General features: G+C 61.5%; 1 protein-coding gene across 2 annotated transcripts; it reads left to right on the top strand.

Annotated features, from left to right (window-relative positions):
* Positions 1 to 4989: 4989 nt before the first annotated feature.
* On the top strand, positions 4990 to 22707 carry SUN2 (Sad1 and UNC84 domain containing 2). 2 transcript variants are annotated; one of them, XM_028532395.2, is made up of 18 exons: positions 4990 to 5241; positions 8125 to 8275; positions 9105 to 9295; positions 9671 to 9808; positions 10387 to 10482; positions 10776 to 10869; positions 11953 to 12023; positions 14374 to 14501; positions 16619 to 16882; positions 17305 to 17382; positions 17857 to 17900; positions 18717 to 18882; positions 19172 to 19393; positions 19669 to 19753; positions 20195 to 20310; positions 20461 to 20628; positions 20982 to 21074; positions 22485 to 22707. In XM_028532395.2, exons 2-18 carry the CDS (start codon positions 8151 to 8153, stop codon positions 22596 to 22598), a joined length of 2193 nt encoding a protein of 730 aa, XP_028388196.1. In that variant the 5' UTR covers positions 4990 to 5241; positions 8125 to 8150; the 3' UTR covers positions 22599 to 22707. The 2 variants fall into 2 exon arrangements, with proteins under 2 accessions (XP_028388196.1, XP_035875532.1); XM_036019639.1 differs by having other exon boundaries at positions 8116 to 8275.
* Positions 22708 to 23951: the final 1244 nt, after the last annotated feature.

Raw genomic sequence — 23951 nt, 5'->3', positions numbered from 1 at the left:
CAGGTGTGTGGGGGGCTGGGGGGACAGGGATGGCTGAGGCCCAGTCACCCATGAGAGCCCGACTGGGAGCGTCCAGGGCCCGTCCCTGACGCCTGGCTGGCCCGCTTAGTGACCTGGACCCGGTGCCTTCCCCCTTCATCCTGGACTGCTCCTTCCATAAAACAGGCCGCCCTGTTTGAGCTCTCTGAATACAGAGCGTCGCCAGGCCGGCGGCGCGGAGTGGGGAGTGCACCTCAGCTCCCCAGGGGGCAGGGCAGCTGCCCCGGGGCCGGGGCACCAGGTCGTCTGAGATCACCGCCTCTGCACAGCTGTCAGACGAGTTCCCGCAGCGCGGGCGCTTGGCAGTCAAGGCGCCGCCCCCGCCCCCACCAGGGATGCTCTGCCTGGGATGGTTTAATGACAGACGCCGACGCCCTGACTGCCGACGGGTGTCCTCAGCTGGGAGGAACTGGAGCCGGTCGCCTGGGCTGCAGGGAGGTGGCCAGGACTCTCTCTCATGCGGTCCTTTGACAAAGGCCTATGGCGCTATCTCCTTCCGCTGGCCCCTGGCAAACAGGTCCCAGGCCCTTGGGGGAGGCAGGCGCATGCGCAGATCACTCCGCCACCACGTGGGGCTATGACGGGGAAGCCCTGGTCTCTGCACGCGCATGGAGGACACTTGACCACTGAGTCCAGGACAGACCCTCCCTGCCCCTGGCCAGGACCGCCGGTGGCAAAGCCCTTTGTATTGGAGCGGCTCCTCTCACGGGCCCGCACACATGAGGAAACAGAGGCCAGAGAGCCTCGCTGGCCGGTCCAAGGTCGCACAGCCGTTCAGATGACAGTCAGGACTGGTGTTATCATTCACACTGAGCGAATGAGGAATACAGCTCGGAGGCGATGTGGCTGCCCCAGGGTCACGGAGCCGGTGGGTGGTGCCCCTGGCCTGGAACCTGGACTACAGATGCCCATCACCCTCGCTGGTCACCGCAGCCCGTACTGACCCGGGACTTCACACAGCCGCTGCCTCTCCAAAGGAGAGCAGGGGTGTTCTGTGGCCCAGGAGCGCCCGGGTTGGTTCCCCTCACTGCATGCCCGAGTGGCACTCAGGGCCCAGTGTTGGGAACCACCCTGCCTGGTTTCAGAAGCTGTAACCCCCAGGGCTAAGGCTGAGGGAGTGGTGACCTTGGGACCCTAAGCCACTAAGGAGGCAAAGCTTATCCCCCTGGCAGGAGCACCACCTCTGCCCACTTTACTTCACCCTGCCTGGCCCCCATTGCGTGACCGGTTAGCCAATGACGGGTAAGATTCATCAAGGGATGATGACCTAAGACAGGCATGGTCATGAGGGGGCCCCCAAGGAAGGACTTGGGGGGCTATGGAGAAGGGGGATGATGGACCCTCACCCCTCGGTTTTGACAGAGCCTGAGTCCTCATTCTGTCTGGGAGAAGTCTCCTAGTCTCTGGGCTGCCTCACTTCCCCTGCTCGACCTAAGCCTGAAACAATGCTGGAGGTGGGTGCGGCCCTGTGCGGGAAAGGGCAGGTTCTCCAGGGCGATCAGGGCTAAGAAAGAATGCGTAAGATCCCGTGAAACCTGCTTCGCTAATACAGTCCATTTAAATGATAAGGGTCCAAGTCTAAAATTAGTTTGTTTCCCCAAAGTTCTATGGCCCTTCAGCTATTTGACCCTGAATCAAAATAGGCCCTCCGAGTTCTTTGAATGTTATCCACTTGATCATTACTTCCTGACAATGATTGATGAGCTTTCCATATACGCCCTGTATTCTTACGCAAATTAAAGTCAATAAAATCTTGACAAGGCAAGGGTCCAGGCACTCTCCTCTTGAGAGAGTGGCCATGCTGTCCCTTTTCCTCCACAGGACTCGGCAGTCCATGTGAATTTGTCTCGTCTCAGCCATAACGCCACAGACACTGTAGACTGGAGTCCTCGTTGGCCCAGGATGCTTCAGGCGCCCTCGGAAGTGTTTGTATTTGCAGTTTTCTCTCTCTCTCTTCTTTTTATAACTAACACCATTTTTATTTTTTTATTTTTTTAAGATTTATTTATTTATTTTTAGAGAGGGAAGAAAGGGAGATAGGTAGAGAGAGAGAGAGAGAAACATCAATGTGTTGTTGCTGGGGGTTATGGCCTGCAACCTAGGCATGTACCCTGGCTGGGAATTGAACCTGCGACACTTTGGTTCACAGCCCACACTCAATCCACTGAGCTACACCAGCCAGGGCTTGTATTTGCAGTTCTCTTAAAATCCAAAGGAAAAATTAAATATCATAACAATGAATATTTACTAATAAGTTGAACCTAGAATACAATCATCTACTGATGTAGTCGTAAAACACAATTTGTTTCAAATGAAGAAAGGGGCCACCAGGGCAAAGTGCCCAGCGATGACGAGAGTACAAGGTGGCCCCGCCGCAGTGGCTGCACTGTCGGCCATCCAGACCCCGTTCCCACCTGCCACTGTCCATGCCATGGCAGTGTGGGAAGAGGGAGCAAGGACAGGGCAGTGCAGAGGAGGAGAGCAGGGCTGGGGGAGGACCAGCCAAACAAACAGGGGCTGGACCGAGAGAGGAAAGCCTGGCAGGGCAGAGACACTGCGCGAGCAGATGGCAGAGGGGCGGGGGCAGAAGGGCTGGGGAGACAGGGGTGTGTGTGTGTGTGAGAGAGAGAGAAAGAGAGAGAGATCACTCAAGTCTGGTGCACGGGTCCGTGAGGGAGGGGCCTGGTGTATCGTGGGAGCCCAAACCGAGAATTTCCCCGGGTCCTTGTCACTTTCCTAGGCTGCTGTACCAAATTACCACACATGTGCTGACTCGCAGCGACAGAAATTTATTCTCGCAGTTCAGTAGACCAGAAGTCCAACATCAAAACCCCTGGACAGAAAGCCAGCTGTCAGCAGGGCTGCGCTCCTCCCCAGGCTCAGGTTTGTCTCTTCCCACTTCTGGAGGCTGCCAGCGTCCCTCGCCTTGTGGCCACATAACGCTGCGGTCTCCACCTCTGTGGTCACATTGTCCTCTTCTCTGCCTCTCTCTTGAGACGACGCGTGGATCACATGGAGAGCCCACCGTGACAAACCAGGATAATCTCCGCATCTCGCAATCCTTCATTTAGGTGACTCTGCAAAGCCTTGCCACGTACACTCCATTCCCAGGGTCCAGGGGTTAGCACCTAGTATCTCTAGGGCCCGTTCTTCGCCTCCCACAGGCCCATGGAGGCGACACAGTGTAAGAAGGGCCTGCCTCTGCCTGAGACCGGTGGAAGGCACACCACCTCCTGCTTCCCAAACCAGCACATCCTGGGAGGGAGGTGCCCCTGGGAGGGAGCAGCCAGGCAGAGGCGGGACGCACGCTCTGCGGTGGAGAGGGAGGGATCTGGGGGCTCCACTAAAACCGGCTAGGACTGGACTGGGGAGTTCAGCATCGCGGTGGGGAGAAGGTGTCGGGAGAGAGCCCCGCCCTACCTGGACGCAGACCCTGAATCTGATCTGAGTTCTCCCCTTGGCCTCAGGGAGCTCTCCGTCTAACCCCGGAGGCAGCACCCAACCAGCACCACGGTCCTGAAGATGCTGTACGTGCGGCCGAAGCTCCTGCTCTCCAGGTGGGGCGGTGGAGGCCCAAGGAGGGAGGGTGGTTTTTTGTCTGGAGTCAACTTAACACAAGGGCTTCAAATTTCCTCAGTGCCCTCCCGGACCCACCACCACAGCCACCGCCACCGCCACCACCACCACTTCCTGTCCTGTCTCAGTGATTTTGTCATTTCTTGCCTCTTCCTCTTGGCACTTGAAAAGTGAAGTAACGACGGGCTGTTTCATCTTCCCCTAGAAGAGCTTGCACAGACAGCGACTCCTCCCAGGCTGTGCCGGGAGGGAGCCAGGGCCCAGGGTCCCTGGAGTCAGGCGGCACTTTGCTCATGGGCCGTCTGTCAATGCTCTTTCCACACGCGTGTCTGCGTGAGGCAGAGAAACAGAGAGGCTGCCTTCCCACGACTGGACCAACGCCATTTCGTTGGTCGTGCGCTCCACGCCTTCCCAGCACCAGTTGTGGCCAGCTCCTTCCTTAAAACTGAGAAAAGAAGCCCTGGCTGGCGTAGCTCAGTGGATTGAGCGCAGGCTGCGAACCAAAGTGTCACAGGTTCGATTCCCAGCCAGGGTACATACCTGGGTTGCAGGCCATAACCCCCAGCAACTGCATATTGATGTTTCTTTCTATCTCCCCTCTAAAAATAAATAAATAAAATCTTTTTAAAAAACTGAGAAAAGCTTCTACAGTGAAACTTGGGGGCCCTGGGGGCCAGCCTGGGAAGTGGCAGAGCCTGCACCATGTCTGGACCCTAAAATGGAAAATGCGGGATTGGATGTGAAGAGAAACTTCTAATCTCAATTTTGCCTCTTTCTGGCTGTGTGACTTGAAGCAAATCACTTAAAACCTGTTTCCTTCTCTGTAAAGTGGGTGTAAAAAAGACCTGGCTAAGAGAACAATTATACACGCACCATTATAGATGCACAAACACGTCCCCGTGGACCCTAGGCCCGGGGTCTTCTGCCTCCCCTACTCCCCACCTCCTCGGGCCATTCTTGGGGAGACTGTGCCCCCAAAGACCCAATGAGTGTAAGGTCCTGGCACCCCGGCCTTGTAGATTCGGCTTGCGGAGCGCTGGGACGCTGTGGCCCGGAGGCCACCGGTGGTGTGCAGCGCACGGGGGAGCCCTCAGGTGTTGTGAAACACTGGACTGGGGAGTCAAGCGCGCGGTGAGGCCCGGCCGAGGCCCCGCCTGCTGGCTCCAGCTGGGTTCTCATCACCCAGTAGTCGCCCTCTCGCCCGCGCCTCCCACGCGCGAACTCCTAACTGGGCGCGCCCAGCCCGCGGGGCCCACGCGGCAGGCGGGGCGAACCGGGGCCTTTGTGTTCAAACCGCCCAATGGGCGGCGGCTGTGGGCGGTAAAGAGGGCGGGGCGTGGCCAATGGGCTGCGTCCTGTCAGGGTTGACTGACAGGCGCACACATACACACTCGGCCACGCGCGCGCCGCCCGGCCCCACTCGCGCAGCGCGGTTCTGCGCGGGCCGCATTGTCCGCCGCTCGCAGCTGCTGCCCGCCGGCCTGGTCCCGGGCTGTGTCTCCCCGGGCGCCGCGGGCCCCCGCGCCGAGCGCCGTTCGCGGGACTCCGACCGGAGAAGGGGGCGCGTCAGGGTGGCACGGCGGGCCTCGGACGCCCCAGACTCGCGCGAAGAAGCAGCGACAGCAGGTAATAGCTGGCCACGGGCCTCTGGGGAGCGACGCGCGTGGCAAAGGTGGCGGGACGGCCTCGCCCGCCTCCCCGCCAGCGCGGGGCCCGGCCTGACCCCGGGGTCATCACCGGGCCGCTCCGGCCAGGGCCGAGCTGCCCAGGCCTGGTTCTTCTCGGGGCCAAGCTGGGCCGGGCTCCAGCCCCGCCCGGCGCACGCCCCTGGGCCGGTCGGGAAGAGCCAGCGCCGTGCCAAGGCCATCCGCCCTGACTCATCTCTGCCGGGTCCCCGCCCCCAGAGCCGGCCACCCTACTGGTCCCCCCCCGGAGGGCGGATGTCTCCAGGCGGGACTTCCCTGGGCAGAACCTCCCCTGGAGGAGGAAAGTGAAGACACGGCTGCCCCAAACCGGCCCGGGGCAGTGCCCGTGTTTTCGTGCGAGTCAGGCGGTTTCCGGGCTCTTTTCTCCTCTGCCTGTCAGAACTCTGGGAACGGGAGGGAGGCCCGTCTCGTTCAGTTCTAAAAAGAAACCAAACAAATAGGGGGCGGGAGAGTGACTTAGAGCAGAGGAGCGGGGAAGGCTCCCGCTCGCTCGCGGCTGATAAAAACCTCTGCGGGTTCAGCGGGTAGGGAATGAAGGGGGTTCCGGCACCTGGAGCGTGTCACAGGCCCCAGGAGGGGATGCGGCGGGACACCGGCCCCTGGAAGGTGCCCGAGACCTCCGCGAAGTCTGAGCACCGGAGGGACACTGTCAGACAAGTCCGGGAGGGGTGGAGGAAGGCGAAGTGGAGAAAAGGATGTGGTTCAGCCCCGAAGGGCCGGGGTGCTGTTTTAGTTGGAGGGTTTCTCGGCTGATCACGTGCGTCGGAGGGGTGTTGTCTGTTCTCATATGCAAACTATCCGAGCGTCTAGAGGCCCGTCTCCTGTTTGTTTTGGAGAATGCAGCCTTGACCTTTTTCGTCTTGTGAAACCCAGACTCAGTTGCAAACTGTTCTGTGATGCCAGCGTGCCCCAGGAAAGACTGAGAGCACCCCGAGGAGGGTGGGGGCGCTGACAGTTTTTAGCACCACCCCCCCCACACACACATGAGTATTTATATTCTTGCCAGCCCCAGCGTTCTGTGTCATGTAAACACCCCGCTTAGTTTCTCCGCGGAGTGAAGGCCTCCAGGTCTGCAGGGCAGGGGTTAAGAGGAGGAGCCAGCTTTCAGGTGGGGAGGGCAGGCGTGGGGGTGGAATGGCCTTATAAGGAGTGGAACAGAGAAAAGCACCCAGGCCAGCTTCCTGCTTTGGCTACCACTGGTCCCTCAGCCCTTTACCAGCAGGGGCTAGAACCCGGGAAGGGTGTCAGGTGAACATCCCACCTGAGAGGATGCCAGTGAGACCAAGACATGAGGCTGCTTGTTTGCAGAAGAGGACTTTCTAGAATCCTCCAGCTGGACTAACCGGACCTTCTGGTTCCCGTCGTCTGAGCTGGGAAGTGTTGGTGTCTATGCCCACCACACAGCCCAGAACACTAGTAATTGAAGCATCAACGAGGACCTCTGGAGTGGGCCTAGGTAACAATGACTTTGTAGCACGGGCTGGCAGAGGGGGCGCGTTTGTGCCCCTTGTACTGGTAATCCGAGATTTTGAATTTGGGTTTCTAGAGCAAAGTGATCCTCCACGGGGGGCGGGGGGCAAACTCCTTTGGCCAGGTCACTCACCCAGGCCGCCTTTGAGCCCTAGTTATCAATTGCAGGGCCTTGATTTCCTCCCCCGTAACCCCACACTGCCGCTCCACCGCCCTGCTTGGCTGGTTTGTTAACAAATGTTTGTTGTGTAACAGTTCTGTCTACAGCCTGTTCTGAACATAGTTGAGGCTATCAGGGACTCCAGTCGGGGCCACAGCACACCCCTGAAAGAGCTCGAAAACTTTATGGCGGGATGGACAGACCCAGAGCCCGGCACATGTCAGATGTGAGCTTGAACCCTGGCTCTGCCACTCACAGGCTGGGTGGCTGGGATACCACTCACCTCAGTGTCCCAGACTCCTCCCTTGTGCAGTGGGACTAATGACATCTTCCTGGCTCATAGGGTCAGAAGTGGGTGTGTAAGGAGCCAGGTACCTAGGGCATGTTTACAAAGGGCTTTATCACCACCGTCACATCTACCCTGACGCTGCTGCACAGTCACCAGCCCAGGGGACCCAGCACACGACCGACCGCTGTTAGAGTAGTGTGCGGGCCTGTGCCAGGGACGGGTGTTCCAGTGTCACAGTGTGAGTTCTGGTGCCACCATTGGATGGGGGCCCTGGTCCATGAGCCAATGAGCTACAGGGAAATGACTGAGATTCACTTAGCATCTCTCATGTGCCTGGTGTGTGCCACACGCCAAAGGTTGCAAAGGGACAGTTCTGGCTGACAGTTCTGGCTCTCACGGAGCTCAGTGTCAGTTTGAAAGCCTGAGAACCTTGTGGGAAGAGGCTATCTGGGCACTGAGTGAGCCCAGGACACGGTGGCCTGCAGCAGGGTGGGTGATGCTGGCACCCACATCTCAGGCTGTTTTTTATTTAAGAGCTTATTTATTTATGTTTAGAGAGAGGGGAGGGAAGGAAGGGAGAAAGAGAGAGAGAGAGAACCATCGATGGATGAGAGGAACATCCATAGGTTGCCTCTCACACGTCCCCAAGTGGAGACCTGGCCTGCAACCCAGGCATGCGCCCTGACTGGGAATCAAACCAGCGACCTTCTGGTTCACACACCTGGCGCTCAATCCGCGGAGCCAGGGCTGGGGCTGCTTTGATTGAATGCACAGCAGGTGGTCTGTTCATTGGGAGAAAGTGTCTCTGTGTCTCCGCCCCCAGGGAGGAGCTACCAACAAGGCGGAGCCTCACCCGTCCTCCTCTCTCTCCCAGGACTCTTCAGGGGAAGGGTCCCCACCGCACCTCAGCATGTCTCGTCGAAGCCAGCGCCTCACGCGCTACTCCCAGGGTGATGATGACGGCGGCAGCAGCAGTAGTGGCGGCAGCTCCGTGGCGGGGAGCCAGAGCACCCTGTTTAAAGACAGTCCTTTCAGGTAAGGGGCCGCCGCCACCCCCGGGGACAGCGCCGAGGCTCCCAGCAGAGGGCTTGCACGGGCTCTTCCTCTCGTGATCTTTATGGGGACAGATCAGGTGCCCATGTGCGGCCGAGGGGACCCCCACGCCCCCAGGGAGGCCAGGACCGGTGCCGCTTCTGCCCTCCCGGGAGCCAGGCCGCTGCCCTTGTGTTCAGAGAACAGGAAGTGGGGAGAGGCAGCTTCAAGAATCAGCGGGGCCGGAAACCCTGACACTGCAAGCTGGGTTCAGGAGAACCCCCGTCTGCTGTGGATGGGCGTGCCCGGCTGGCCATCACCCCGGACCCACACGCGTGTGCCTCACCACGTGCGGGCCCTGGCAGGGCCAGCCAAACAGCTGGGAGGGGAGGGGCCCAGGGGCACCAGGCAATGAGCAAGATAGGCCCCCACCTCACTGTGCCCCCTTGCAGACGTGGGCCCCCATGGCAGCCCCTGAGGTTCCTGGAGGCCGGGCCGGGTTCGTCCGAGTTTCCAGTGGGTTGTGGGAATTACCGATCCATTAAGGAGCACGAGGGGAAAAAAGTTGGCTTTGCCGTTAAAGACCCGGATTTGAATCTTGACTCTATCACCTTGACGATCTGCCCTAACTGCTGGCGAGATTTGGAGATAATTAATGGGAGCGGAGGCGCTACCTGTGCTCTGCAGGCAGCCAATCAGTAGTTGGGAAGCTGTTGGTTGCCTAGCAACAAGGCCAGCCCACTCACTGCAGGAGGGCCCTGCCGCTGGCTTCCTAGTCCTGGCCGGGCTTACCTGCCTGTTCCCCTTCTCCCCTCCCGGCCGATGCCCGCAGGACCCTGAAGAGGAAATCCAGCAACACCAAGCGTCTGTCCCCCGCGCCACAGCTGGGCCCCTCCTCCGACGCTCACACCTCCTACTACAGCGAGTCCGTGGTCCGCGAGTCCTACTTTGGCAGCCCCCGGGCCGCCTCTCTCGCCCGGAGCTCCGTCCTGGGTGACCAGCTGCTCGGAGACCCCTATTGGAGTAAGTGTCTGCAGCCTTTCTCCTGGGGCCTTTGCTTCCTCTGGAAATGTACGGGCCCAAATGCCAGGGGCCTCCCCCCAGGCCCCTAACCTTGCTGGGCCAGAGGAGGGGCTCCCCGCTTCAGAAACCTGTGGAAGAGCAGCCAGGTGCCTGAACCTGCAGCCCCCTTCAGAGGAGGAAGTACCAGGTAGCTGCTCCAAGCCCAGGAGATTGAGGGGCGGGGCCCAGCTCACCCTCCCCGGGGCCCAGAGAGCTGGGCCGAGCGAGGCCAAGGGCAGACTCCATCTGTCCATCAGGGCGGCCCCACAAGACCCCCAGGAATACCCTCCCCGGCATCTCTGTGCCCAGGAGAACACCGCGTCCTCCCCTCCTCAGGCAAGGACCTGCAGGTGCGGAGGAGGAGAGGCACCGGGGACACGGAGAGCAGCAAGATCAACGGGCTGGCGGAGACCAAGCTCTCCGAGGACTTCCTCGGGTCCTCCTCGGGCTACTCCTCTGAGGACGACTATGCAGGTAGGCGATGCTGCTGCAGCAGCGGGTTCCAGGACCCCCGGGGAGGGCGGGGAGGGGAGGGGAAGGCTGGGGGCGGCAGCCCTGACGGCCTGAGACAGAACGGGGTCTGGCAGGCGCCCCCGCAGATGGTCCAGGTGTCCCTGCTGTGCCACCATAGCGCCCGAAGCCCAGCCTGGGGTGTCTCCAACACGTCAGCCATCCTGGCCTACGGTCAGCTCCGCTGTCTGGTTCACTTGCAGCAGGCATTCGAACCCGGGCCTCACGCAGCAGAGGCCGTCCCCACACCCCCGCCCCCCCGCCGCCTCGTTCTGGTTCTGCACAGTGGTTGAGGGAGTGCCCTCTCGGGGCCGGGGGGCAGGCGGGGAGCTCGGGAGAGACACGGTGTCAGAAGCCGCTGGAAAGTTCCTTTGGCAGACAGTCCCTGACCGGCTAGGTGCCAGGCCGGGTGACTCTCTGGGAGTGTGCAGGAGGGTGCCACGTGGTCTCAGCCCACAGAAGACAAGTGACAGGCGGTCCCCATGTCCCAGAGCTCTTCCGAGTAAGGACACACTGAGCCGGTGTCCTCGCTGTCCCTGCAGGGTACTTGGAGACGGACCAGCGGAGCTCGGGCTCACGGCTGAGGAGCACTGTGTCTCGGGCAGGCTCGTTTCTCTGGACGGTGGTCACTTTTCCAGGTGGGTGCAGGCTGTTCCGTGCACGACCGTCTCCCCCCTACTCCAGCCCCTCCTCGCCCGTCTCTGCAGCTGGGCATCTGGCACCCACAGAGAGACCGTGGGACCACCCGGGAAAGGTCCTTCGGGAATAATCGCTGGGAGCCAGCTGGCTGAGCGGGTGGGCCGGAGTAGAGGAACCCGGCAGCCCTGCGACAGGACAGAGGTGCCCGCGGGTCGGCATCGGTAGGGGCAGGGAGGGCTGCAGGCCGCCACCAGCTCAGGGCGGCACTTGAACCCGATGGCCCCTCTCTCAGGCCGGCTCTTCAGGCTCCTCTACTGGTGGGTCGGCACCTCCTGGTACCGCCTGACGACCGCTGCCTCCCTGCTGGACGTCTTCGTTTTGACCAGGTGAGCAAGGCTCCTGCCGCGGCAATGAGCCAGAAAGTTCCAGACGAGGTGGCCTCTGCCCACCGGTCAGGCCTTCGGCCCTAGCCCGGCACTGGGGGTCCCCAGAACTCTCCACTCCCCTCTCGGCCCTGTGTTCGGGAGCTGCCCGGGGATGCTGCGGGTCTGTGCCCCAAGCCCCTGACCCAGCAGAGGCAGGACCTGGGGACGGGCCCCACAGGCTGCAGTCCTGGTTGGAGCAGGCATGGAGCTGGGCTGAGAAGAGGGGCAAGGACGGATTCATGCTCCTCCCCGCCAAAAAAATTTTTCATGTTTTTCTAAAAGAAAATGTTGTTTAGGGAGTTCCATATTTTTTTTTTCTGTATTTGCTTGTTTAGAGGACCTCTACATATGAAAATTTTAGTTTCTTTGAAGATTCTATTATTTTTTTTAAAGATTTTATTTATTTATTTTTAGAGGGAAAGGGAAGGAGAGGAGAGAAACATCAATGTGTGGTTGCCTCTCCCTCTCCCCCTGCTGGAGACCCAGCCTGCAACCCAGGCATGAGCCCTAGACTGGGAATCAAGCGTGACTCTCTGGTTCACAGGCCCATGCTCAATCCACTGAGCTACACCAGCCAGGGCAGATTCTATTACTCATTTTTTTAAAGATTTTATTTATTTTTAGAGAGAGGGGAAGGGAGGGAGAGAGGGAGAGAAACATCAGTGTGTGGTTGCCTCTCATGCACCCCCAACTGGGGACCTGGCCTGCAACCCAGGCATGTGCCCTGACTAGGAATCGAACCTGCGACCCTTTGGTTTGCAGGCCAGTGATCAATCCACTGAGCCACACCAGCCAGGGCTTCACTACTTATTTTTAGTGACATTAGTTAAATTCATAGGGTCACAATTGTCCCCATTACTCAAGACTTCTAAAGAGTCCAGTCTGGCCCTGGCAAGATGAGACACACAGGGTTTCCCCATCAGCCCTACTTTGTCACTCAGGGAAAAAAATTTCAGGGGACTCCCCAGGGTGGGGAGCCAAGAGGCCCTGGGGCCCCCCCTGACACCTCGACCCCCTTGCTCACCCCTCCCTCCCATGACCCAGGCGCCTCTCGTCCCTGAAGACATTCCTGTGGTTCCTCTTGCTGCTGCTGCTCCTGACTGGCCTGACCTACGGTGAGCTGACCTGCTGTCCCGGGAGATGGGTAGGACCGGGGCGGTGGGGACGGGCAGAGTTGGGCGGAGGTGGTGCTGAGCAGAACCAAAAACTAGAGGGATGGTAATCACCTACCAGAACAGGCAGGAGGCAGGAGGCAGGACGAGGGGCTCAGACCGAGCCTGGGCACCTCTGGAGGCTGGAGCCCCAGGCTGCTCCTGTTGGGCTCTCAAGGGTCCTCCGCCGACCGGTGCTGCCGTGTCCTCAGGGTGTCCCGTGGGTGAAAGGGGAAATGCTCCTCCCCGCTCTTCTTGTCTTCAGTGTGGGTGGCTGCACTGGATGCCCAGCTCACGTGGAGGAGCCTTAGAGCCACGTAGGCTGGAACACGCCCTGGCACAGGAGTCAAAATCGGGGCCGCTGACACCACTATTATTAGCATCATTTTCCCTCCATTCAACTCAGAGTGTAGTCTGGGCGGGTGAATTATTGTTACAAGGTCAAGCTCCATCTTTAGCTAGCTTTAAGATCCAAGCAATGAAGTAATAGAGAGAAGTGAGTACGCCTTTTACACTAAAATACCTGTGGTCATGAAACACTGCATTGGCCCAATCTCTGCCATGGGAGTTCCGGATTTGCTACATAGTTGAAATCATTGTGTGTGTGTGTGTGTGTGTGTGTGTGTGTGTGTGTACTGAGTCCCACATTCCTGTCAGTTTCTCACTGGACAGTTTCATGTGAGTTTCCTCCATGACCCGCCCCCCCAGGCTCAATTTCAATGATTGTACCAATTTATAATTTAAGATCATGCTTTATTATTTGTTAGAAAGTTGCTTATATAGGTTGAGTATCTATTCAACTGGTATTATTATTTTTACTAATACCAAGGTAGAACATGTTGCCAAGTGTTGGTTTCCTCTCTGTTTCCTGCCACAAGAACAGCTTGTGCACATCCACTGGGGACTGGGCATCAGCCTTAACATGGTAACGCCCTTTACGACCGCACAGCGTGTGAGTCAGAAAGCACTTTCCTGCAAGTTAACGCAGTGGAAGGTGGGCCCCGCCCTCCCCCAGGGGGCCGGCTGCCCTCCTGCTGGCGTCACAGCAGGTGCCTCTCGAGAGTCTCCAAGGCAGGGGGTGGGCGGCGGGGCCTGCTCTGGGACTGCGGTCAGTGAGGTCATGTCCAGAGGGTCTGACGCAAAGCCTGGCGGTCACGTGCTTCCTGTCGCACCTGCACCCAGCCTCCTGGCTGATGAGTGGCAGGTGTAGCATCTTACTGGCTGGAGACTCCTCAGCCAACGTGGCCTTCTCCGGTGCCCTCACCCCCGCACACACGCACACACGTGCGTGCACGGCTCAGAAGCGAACACGCCACAAACAGATGGGCCCTAGAGCAAGATGCAAGCACCTCTGTGTGGCTGTGTCCCTGTGCCCTGTCCTGCAGCCACAGGCAGCCTCTCCAGCAGGTGGGTTCTGCATCTGTGATTCCCAATCATGGCTGCCATTAGAGTCACCTGGGGAGCTTTTAAATCCCACCTACGAGGTCCCCTCGGCCAATGAACTCACTCTGTGTGGAGGGCGGGCGGGCTTTTGGGGGGCCAGTTTCCGCCTCTCCCTGCCACCTCCCAGCATTTATTACACTGATTTTGACAACTTCATTCTTTTCTCATCACATCTTCCGTCACTGGCTTTCCTTCTCTTGCATTTAGACAACTCTCTGGGGTGTTACATTGTAATTCCTTTCACTGGGGCCGATGCTGTCTTTGCTTCCACCCTCCGTTCACTCACAGCCCCCAGAGCCCTCCTCCCTAAGCCGCTCCACAAGTCTTCCCGCTGGGCCATCAGGACCTTCCCTCCCCTTCTCCGGCATCCTTGAGTCCTTGAGCGTTGGCAAGAGTGAATGAGAAAAAGATTCCCTCCCCTTCTCTGCAAACATTAGCAATTCAGATTAAGTGTATGGTCTTTTTGTGGCACCTGTTCGTCTGTGTATCATTGGTGGTGTGTTTTCTGACACCGGGTGTTTTAAAAGCTCCCTGGGCAGTTCTGGTGTCAAGTCTGGGCTGAGATCCACCAGCAGGGCCTCTGGGCTCCAGCCCCGGACGTCCCGAGCCTGGATGTCCCAAGCCTGCGCAGCCATCTTCTCCCGGTTTGAGATGCGGGCCCCTGAGGGGCCGTGAGAATGCGAACACTCCGGGCTGTGTGGTGGACGCTGCTGCCCCAGAGAACTGTGGGAGGCACCCGCCCCCTAGTGGCCTGTGGGCAGAAGCCCCGCTCAGCTCGCGTGAACGAACCAGTCAGGCTGCCGTCCTCACGGTCCGCGCCTTCTCACGCACAGCCCCGGGCCTAGGTAACCGCCCCCTCCCCTGTGTACAGGTGCCTGGTATTTCTACCCCTATGGGCTGCAGACGCTCCACCCCGCTGTGGTCTCCTGGTGGGCAGCGAGGGGCAGTGGCCAGCAGCATGAGGTGTGGGCGTCCAGAGACTCATCCTCACATTCCCAGGTGAGTATCTTAGTTCCCGGGCTCCTCCCTCAGCCCGTTCACAGCTGGTTTCCCTGCACGTACACCTGACATGCAAAGCTGACACGGGTGCCAGCCAGGCCGGGGCCCCGCCTCATCTCCCCGGCACCCTCTCCGCCGCTTGGGGTGTGCGCGGGGGGAGGCAGGCAGGCAGGCAGTTCGCACAGACAGGACTCAGAACCGTCCCAAGGTGAGCTGCCATTCCAAGGCCAGAGAACAGAAGATAGGAGGAGTCAGACAAGTGGTCTCATTTGCTTGGTTCCTTTCAATATAATTTCACAAGTACAGGGTGGGGCAAAAGTAGGTTTACAGTTGTTCGCGTGGAAAATAATACAATAATTAATAAACAGCAATACACGGGCAGACTGTGTGTTTTGTGTACTCACAGTCCTGAACCCCCTTGTGCCCCGCCCTGTGTTTGCCGAGCACCTTCTGTGAATAGGGTAACATCCCGGTCGGTTGCCTATCCATCCGCACAGATAAACCGCCCCTAAGATCCGTGCCTTGAAAGTACAAGCGTTTGATTCGCTCGTGAGTCTCTGGGTCCTCCAGCCTGAGCAAGGCTGGGCCGGTCTTGGCTGGGCTCCCTCGTGTGTGGGCAGCAGCCGGCTGGCGCGTCGGCAGGGCTGGCTGCGCTCCACCCGCGCTCCTGTTGTCCGGCAGGCTAGCCGGGTCCTGTTCCCACGGCAGCCATGCAAGCCTCCAGGAGAGCAGAATCGGGCCGGGCCTTCGGAGGCCTCGGTCTGAAACCAGCTCCCTGTCACTTCCTCCGCATTCCGCTGGTTCAGCAAACCCCAGAGCCGGGCTGGACACGAGCAGGGGAAGCACCTGCAAGGCCACATCGTGCAGGGCGAGCAGGCGGCCACTGTTGCAAGCTGCCAGGGGCAGAGGACACAGGCCTGGGCGGTGCTCGCAGAACCCGCAGTCCAGGGAGGGCGGGGCCTGTGTGCACGCCGGTCCTGAGGTCCAGGGTGAAAACTTCGAGCTGTTTATTGCGGTGACTTGGCTTGGTTTGTATCTTGCTGAAGTTAATTTGGGGCCACAGTTTTCACCATTTATTTTGGTGGATGTTACTTTCCTGACCGTGATCTTATCATTTTGTAAGATAATGGCGTATACCTTGTCCTTTTTCAATCATTAGTAAGGATATTAAATACAATTTAATTCCAGGACCACCTTTTTGTAAAAAGGGGAGAGAGAGAGAGAGGGAGAGAGAGAGAGAGAGAGAGAGAGAGAGAGAGAGATTGAGATTGCATTTGCACAAAGACACTAATAAAAATGGTTGCCAGGTTCAGGCAGGAGGGGGGGAGGCCCTGGGTGGAGGCTGGCAGGGGTTAGGAGCACGACGTTTTACTGTTTGTTTGCTTTTTGAGTCACGTGCAAAAAAATGGAATTTTAAAAATCAGAAGCCACCTCCGTAGCCAGTGTTCTTGCCCTTTGGTACTTGACAGGCTGGTCTATGCTTTCTCTTGGCAACGATCTCCGCTGTGAAGCCCACAAGGTCCTCAGCATTCACGGCGCGCTGTCACATGCCGCCCTCAGGCCCAAGGGACTGGTCTTCTGTCTCCTCCTTGGGGCACAAGTTAAAGGGGAAACAGAAAAAGCCTTTCCAAACGATCTGGCCATCTGGCCGTAGTTTACTGACGGGAGAAGAGGAAGCTGCTGAAAGGCAGCAGCTGAACCCCTCGGCCCCACGCTCTCCCATGCATGTGCACCCCCAGAGCGGAGGGGGGGATGGGTGCTGCTCACAGGTCGCCCAGCCCCCGGGGCCATCCTGCGGTTTCTTCCCGTCGTCTTCTCGGGCTGTCCCTCCATTGGGACCCTCGTCTGGGAGGGCACTGTGTCCTTTCTCCCCTGTCCCACACGCACTCCTTTTTGGGGATTAGACTCCCCCCCACCGGCCCGCTGAGTGTCCCCGCACCCTGGGCTCACTGTCCCACATTTCCCTGCGGCATGACTCGCCCACCCGCAGGGCAGAGAGATTGTCCCGAGAGCCCGGACCCTCGTGTGTTTGCGTCTGGGCGCGTCTGGGACCCTCTCCCCTCCCCCTCCCCGGCCCCTCACCCCTGTGCATGTTCCCGCCCGCCCCGCCCCGCCAGGCTGAGCAGCGCATCCTGTCCCGCGTGCACTCGCTGGAGCGGCGCCTGGAAGCTCTCGCTGCCGAGTTCTCCTCCGCCTGGCAGAAGGAGGCCCTGCGCCTGGAGCGCCTGGAGCTGCGGCAAGGGGCCACGGCTGAGGCAGGCGGCGGCGGCGGCGGCGGCCTGAGCCACGAGGACACCCTGGCGCTCCTGGAGGGGCTGGTGAGCCGCCGAGAGGCGGCCCTGAAGGAGGACTTCCGCCGGGACACCGCTGCCCGGATCCAGGTGGGGGAGCGGAGCCGCGGCCTCTGGGCAAGAGCTCTGGGGGTCGTGTGCAGGGGACATCGTGAGCGTGGGGGTGGAGGGGGCGAGACCCTGCACTCCCCGCTGTGAAAGACACGGCTCTGCCGCTTGGCAATGACCTTCACTAAGTCTCGGTTTCCTCCTCATTAAACCAGACGCTCTGCTGCCTGCCCCCGAGCCCCCGCGCCCCCGCGCCAGCTTGCGAGCACACGAGAACGCGGGGTGCCTGGCGCAGTGCCTGGCACCGCGTAGGTCTCGGGTAGGCGGGCACGTTTCCAAGAAGCACCGCAGCAGAAGGGCCCCCAGGGAGGCCTGGTTTGGGTTCCGGCCACCCCGCCTGTGGCGGCGAGTGGCCGCCTGCGCGCAGCTCGGTGAAACCCTCCGCCTCTCCCACTTCCCGACAGGAGGAAGTAGCCACCCTGAGGACAGAACACCAACAGGACTCGGAGGACCTCTTCAAGAAGATCGTCCAGGCCTCCCAGGTTGGCGGGCTTGGGGCACCTGTGGCCTGCAGCGGCCTCCAATTCGACGTCTGTTCTTGGGCCGAGAGAGACACGGCGGCCTCCTGAAGGGCCTGCTTAGACTCCATAGAGGCAGGGGCGGGGGGTGTAGTCTCCAGACTTCGGTTTGACCTGAGCGCCCTGGGCTGGAATGCTCCGAGGGATGCCCTGGGAGCAGGCTGGGGGGCGGGAAGGGTCGCTTGCAGCCCGTGGTGTTGGGTCTAACATGCTGAATGCAGGAGTGAACTTACCGATGCCTCAGTCCGCCAGATGCTGGGTGAGGCTCTCCGGAGGACCTTGGCCGGGAGGCCAGTTTGGCATTCGCTGGAGCCTTTGGGAGACCCTGGGGCAGGGGTGTGGTCAGGCAAAGACCCCAAAGGGAGCAGATGCTGCTCTGGGAGGCCGACTTCTCTGTGCCTGACCTCACCTGCATTTCTCCCTTGTTCCCGCTAACAGGAGTCTGAGACTCGGCTCCAGCAGCTGAAGTCCGAGTGGCACAGGTAAGGGGCCCTACAGTCTGGCTGGGCCTGCCTGTCCCTGGTCAGCCCCGCCCCTCCCCAGCCAGCCCCGCCCCTCCCCAGCCAGCCCCTCCCCTCCTCAGTCAGCCCCGCCCCTCTCTAGTCAGCCCCTCCCCTCCCCAGCCAGCCCCGCCCCAGGCGGACCGGCAGTGGAGCCCCCAGAGCAGAGCTCTGGCTGTGTTCTAGACAGAGAGCAGGGTGGCTGAAGCCCAGCTCAGGACTCCAGGTGTAGATCCTGTCCCTGAGGGGCCTGGAGGCCGGCGGCGGGGCACTGGAGGAGAACTCAGATTCCGTACAGCCTCCTGTGCAGCCTCCAGCCACTGCCTTCCCAAGCTCGAGTCGTCATGCTGGTGGGGGGTGTGAGCGGCTGAGGCCGAGCAGGTGGCGGATCTGAGTTTAGAGAAGGAGCAGGATAAGAATCAGCTCCCTGGTGCCCTGGCCGGTGTGGCTCGGAGGGTCGAGCACCAGTCTAGGTCACCAGTTCGATTCCCCGTTAGGGCACATGCCTGGATTGCTGGCCAGGTCCCCAGTGCAGGGCGTGCCAGAGGCAAACGGATGGATGTTTCTCTCCCTTTCTTTCTCCCTCCCTTCCCCTCTGTCTGAAAATAAATAAGTAAACAAATAAATAAATATCCACCCCTGGGACAGGCCGGCCAGCCCTGGAGCTGTGCTCACAGCCAGGGTCTCTGAGAGCAGGCCTCGCGTCCACCTGCGTGTGCTGGGCCCTCCTCACATCAGGAGCCAACGCGGAGACCCTCCGCAGAGACCCAAGGCTTGCTCTTTTCTCTTTGGGAGCAGGATGACCCAGGAGTCCTTCCGCGAGCATTCCGTGAAGGAGCTGGGGCGGCTGGAGGCCCAGCTGGCCGGCCTGCGGCAGGAGCTGGCGGCGCTGACCCTGAAGCAGAACTCGGTGGCGGACCAAGTGGGCCTGCTGCCGGGGCAGCTCCAGGCCGTGCGGGACGATGTGCGTGGGAACTGGGAACTGTGCAGACCCCCAGCCGAACACCCCGCCCTCTGAGACCCCCTGTCCTTGGAGTCTGCTCGGGGCAGAGAGCTTCCTGCCCATCTCATGAGCTCCGGGCCCTAGCCTTGACCTAGATATTGGCTCCCTGTGATGGAAGTTCTTCCCATTTTCATATGTAGAACAGAGTGGTCCGTAGCTCTTCCCTCCAAGCAGGCCCGCACCCCTCCCCCACCCCTCTACCCAAGCTGCCAGCATCCCCGACTGACTGAGACCTTTCTCCGGCCCCCAGGTGGAGTCTCAGTTCCCCGCCTGGATCAGCCAGTTCCTCCTCCGAGGCGGCGGGAGCCGCGCTGGGCTCCTCCAGCGAGATGAGGTGCAGGCGCAGCTGCAGGAGCTGGAGAGCAAGGTCCTCGCCCACGTGGCCGAGGTGCAGGGCAAGTCTGCGAGGGAGGCGGTGGCCAGCCTGGGGCTGCGGCTGCAGAAGGAAGGCGTGATCGGGGTGACGGAGGAGGTGAGGAACTCGGCCCCGGGACCCCACTCACACACACTGCTTTCCTCCCTGGGAGCCTCAGACCCACACTGCCAGCTCCCCGGTGCATTTCAGGGCCCGAGTGGCATGCGGGAGGCTCCAGAGCTTGCTGTGGGGCTGGTGTGGGAGGGCGGAGGCACACCCGTGGGGAGCAAGCACAGAAGGGAGTGGGTCTGTGGGCTCCCGGCCCCTGGCAGGGGAGGCACGAGGGTGGGTGGGTGTGCCCCCGTCACAGCGGCTCCGGGTGCCTGTTTTAGGAGGTGCACCGCATCGTGAACCAGGCCCTGAAGCGCTACAGTGAGGACCGCATCGGGATGGTGGACTATGCGCTGGAATCAGGAGGTGCGCACGCCGCTCTTTTTTTTTTTTTTTTTTTTGGCACCACGCCCCAGTGGCCGCAGCCACATCTGGCCCCTGCTGGAGCGGCTGCGGTGCTGGCCGAGCAGGGCTTATGGGAGGTCACGCCACCGGGAACTCCTGACTGCGGCAAATGCCAGCTCCAAGGTGTCAGGGTGTCAGGACGTGCTGAGCACCGTCCTCGGCTGGGACGAGGCTGTTCACAGCTGCTCTGAGGTCTGGGTTGGGGGCACCGCCTGGGCCCGGGGCACCTGCACTCTGTCCCCAGAGAGGCCCCGGGCAGTAGTGGTCCCTCCTCGGGCTGCCTCCGCCCTTCAAGCCTGGGGACCTCTGTGCCACGGAGCGGAGCCCTTTGTCCTGTCTCCCTCCCCTGCTGATTGCGTCCAGGCCCCAGCCACCCAGCATGTCCCTTCTTCCCTGCGTCAGGGGCCAGCGTGATCAGCACCCGATGTTCCGAGACCTACGAGACCAAGACGGCCCTCCTCAGCCTCTTCGGCGTCCCCCTGTGGTACCACTCCCAGTCGCCCCGCGTGATCCTCCAGGTAGGCACCCGGGGAGGGCGACAGCAGGGTCCCCCCCCCAGCAGAGTCGCCTGTGTGGGTGGGTGACTGTCCCCTCCCAGGTCTGCCAGGGCTGCACTCCGGCGGGCTCTGCCACCAGCCTTGCACCGACCCGGCTTCCTTCCCTTCCAGCCAGACGTGCACCCGGGCAACTGCTGGGCCTTCCAGGGGCCCCAGGGCTTTGCCGTGGTTCGCCTTTCGGCCCGCATCCGCCCCACCGCCGTCACCTTAGAGCACGTGCCCAAGTCCCTGTCGCCCAACAGCACCATCTCCAGTGCCCCCAAGGACTTCGCAGTCCTTGTGAGTATCCATCCCGCCTGTGCAGGTGGCCCCCGGGGGTCCCTACGGAGGGTGACATTGGGGTCGCTCTTTGGCTGGGGAGGGACACAGATTTGGAAAAGGCGGCGCCAGGGTGGGAAATGGTCCTCAGACTCCAGCTGTCTCAGGCTGTGGAGGAAGAAGCAGAGGCCCAAGGAGCTAAGTAACTGCTCTGCCACGGACGCCCTCGCAGCCCTGAGTCCAGGCTCAGGTCCCCTGCGGGCCAGCAGGGTGGGAGGGGACCGGTGTGGGGACCAGGAGGGCAGGTTCCCCACCCCCCCCCCGGCTGGCCAGGGTGCGTGTCTAAGGGCAGCGTCCCCCCTTCGTCCTTCCAGGGGTTGGACGAAGACCTGCGGCAGGAGGGGACGCTTCTGGGCCAGTTCACCTACGACCAGGATGGGGAGCCCATCCAGACGTTTTATTTTCAGGTACAGGACCCCGAGGTGCCCGCTGGGGTGGCGGGCCCGCATTCCCACCCTTTCAGCAGACTCATTCTGAGCAGTCACCCTGGGCCAGGCAGCAGCCGGGGCGCAGAGCGGGGACCCACAGCCCCCGAGCTCCCGCAGCTCAAGGCACGGAACAGGGGCGGCTGTCCAGGTGCTGGGGGGTGCACACGGCCCAGCCAGGCCTCACACAGGGCAGCATGGCCACTCACCCAGAGTGGGCCTGTCCTCCGGGCCCTTGTTAGAAATGCAGGGTCCCAGGCCCCACCCCAGGAGGCGGGTTCCTTGGGGCCACTGGCACCTAGGAACCTGCATTCCAACAAAGAGCCCAGATGAATCTGATGCAGGCTGCCTGCAACCTCCCCAGAGGGTGAGGACTTGGAACACACCAGTGAGAAGTGCGGGGGCGAGGTAAAAGCCCAGCGGCAGGAAGAGGGCCTGGAGAGGCCGGCCCAGAGACCAGGCCACAGAACTCCCGCCCTCAGGGCTGCGCTGGGGGGCGGGGTGGGCACTGCCAGGCTTTAGGCGGAGAAGTGACAGTGTGATGCTCGCTAGGGTAAGGTCCCTGTGACTGCGTGTGAATGGTGGGTGTGAGGGGGAAACCGGCCCGGAGACAGGGCGGTGGGCTGGGAGGCGGTTGCAGGGCAGCGAGCCAGAACTGACAGGAGGGCGTGCGGAGGGCGGACGGAGAGGTGGCGGGACAGCACTGGGAGTGTCCGGGTGGGAGCAGGGGGGCGGGAGGCGCAGGTGAGGGCAGCCGAGGGGCTAACGCAGAGACGGGCAGGCTGGCCCCCAGCCGGAGGCCCCTGTGGGACAGTCCAGTGGAGCAGACAGGGGGCCTGGACACACGGGCTGAGCCAGGAGCTCCGAGGTGGTAGTGGAGCCAGGAGCGTAGCTGGGATTTCTCAGCCGATGTGAGGGTGCCGCGCCTTCAGAAGGGGGGTGGGTGGGGGCAGGGACAGGAGGGGAGCTGGGGAGTGCTGCTCGGAGGGCGCCAGGGGAGGGGAGGCTGGCTCAAAAACTGGGGCTTTTTGAGGACAGAGGACAGAGGCCTGATTTCTAAGGAAGAAATCCTGCTTAACTCATAGTAAAGGGATTCTTTTCCAACATCAACACGGAGCAGCAAACCCCGTGAAGGTAGTTCTGCCGGTCGACAGGAACAGTCCAGCGCTCCTGTGAGCTGTGTTGGGGTGACCAGCGCCGTGCTCAGCCACGAGGCCATTTTAACGTGGCCCAGGTGCATGGCCCCTATAGGACCTCTGAAGCCCCTGGGGCCCCCGGGCCACCAGCTGGACACTCCCCTGCAAGGCCTGAGGACAGGAGCTTTGCAGTCCAGGCTCCGCCTGCTGTCTGGTCTCAGGGCTCTGGGACACTAACCCCCTCCTCCTCCGCCAGGACCCCCAGATGGCCGCGTACCAGGTGGTGGAGCTGCGGATCCTGACCAACTGGGGCCACCCCGAGTACACCTGCATCTACCGCTTCAGGGTGCACGGGGAGCCCGCCCACTAGGCCTTCCCGGGGCGCTGCCAGCCAGCCGGGAGGCCGGCGGGAGGCCAGCCGTGCCCCCGCCCGGGAGTGGGAGAGCAGCGCCCCCGCCACGCCCCCGCGTGCTCCATCAGCGCTCTGCCACCGCCCCGGAGCGAGCGCGCACCGCTAGCCCCGTGGAGCTGAGAAAGGACTCCCGGGGCTCTCCTCGCAGCCAGGCAGCTCACTGAGGGGCGCAGCTGGCTCCCCCCTTCACGTCCTTTCCCCCTTCACTCTCCTTCTGCCCGGCGTCTACCTCCCGCTCCTGGGAGGGTGTACATATGTAGCATATCGCAGGGGACTGAGAGGCAGGGGAGGCGGTGAGGGGACGCGTCCCGGCAGCCGTGGGTGAGCCCTGGACGCCCCGGCCCTTGGTGGAGGGCCGGCACCCGGGGGGGGCTCTGTTGGGAGGCTGCGTGTGAGGGTCCCACCAAAGCCCCGGGGGCGTGAGCGTGGGCCGGGCCCAGGAGTGAGGCCCGTGGGAGGGAGGAAGGTGCTCTCGGTGCAGGTGGGGACCAGGCGGGGAGCTCCTGCCAGAGGGCCCCGTGGGCCTCCGGAGGGCTTCTGCGCACCGTTCTGCTCTGTTTGTCCTGGGTCGAGGCGGTCTGGCTCCTGTGAGCCACCACCCTGCAGGGTCCCCTCTGTGCGGGGTCTGCCACACCCCCCCACCGTGCAGGGCGCCCGGGCCTGTCCTCTGAGGCCCTGAGCACCTGCGGTCAACTACAAGGGTGGGAGCAGGGCACTTCCTGGGCTCTCCTGGTGGCCCAGGGATGACCTGGTCACGGTGACATTCAGGGTACCAGGTGGGAGGTCGGCCTGCCTTGTGGGCCCTGCCCCACCCCCATCGCAATCAGGCCCCTGCTGTCAGGGGCCCCCACCCTCAGCCACCCCCCCCTTGGGGCTCTTTCAGCTCTTGCTCAATTGTTTCCTTCCTGACTTTTTTTTCTAGGGGGGCTGGGGGTGGAGAGGGGGGCTGGGAAGGGCAGGGGCCTGGGGCAGGGGGTTTCTGACCCAGCAGGCCCCGCTGTAGCATGTAAATATTTTTCAAGGTCTGTTTTTTAACTGAAAAGCTAAGGGCTTGATTCCTGGCCCCCTTCTGTGGGGCCCTGGGTGTGGCCCTGCCGCCCGGAGGGGCTGCCACGCACACAGGCGTCCTTGCAGGGGGGGGGGCCTCACCGACGGGCAGGCGGCACAAAGCTGGGGTGAGGGCGTGGCCCCGGTGCGCCCCGAGTTCCCCCGGCCCGGGCCCCCGCACGGCCGCCGCCCCGACCACCGGGTTTGGTTTTGTGCTCTTCCGTCACAAATGCTGCACTGTTGGGTTCTTGATTTTGTATCTCC

This window comes from Phyllostomus discolor, chromosome 2 (genome assembly GCF_004126475.2).
Source record: "Phyllostomus discolor isolate MPI-MPIP mPhyDis1 chromosome 2, mPhyDis1.pri.v3, whole genome shotgun sequence".
Lineage (NCBI taxonomy): Eukaryota > Metazoa > Chordata > Mammalia > Chiroptera > Phyllostomidae > Phyllostomus > Phyllostomus discolor.
The sequence above is the reverse complement of the archived record's forward strand: the minus strand, read 5'-3'. Positions and strand labels throughout refer to the sequence as shown.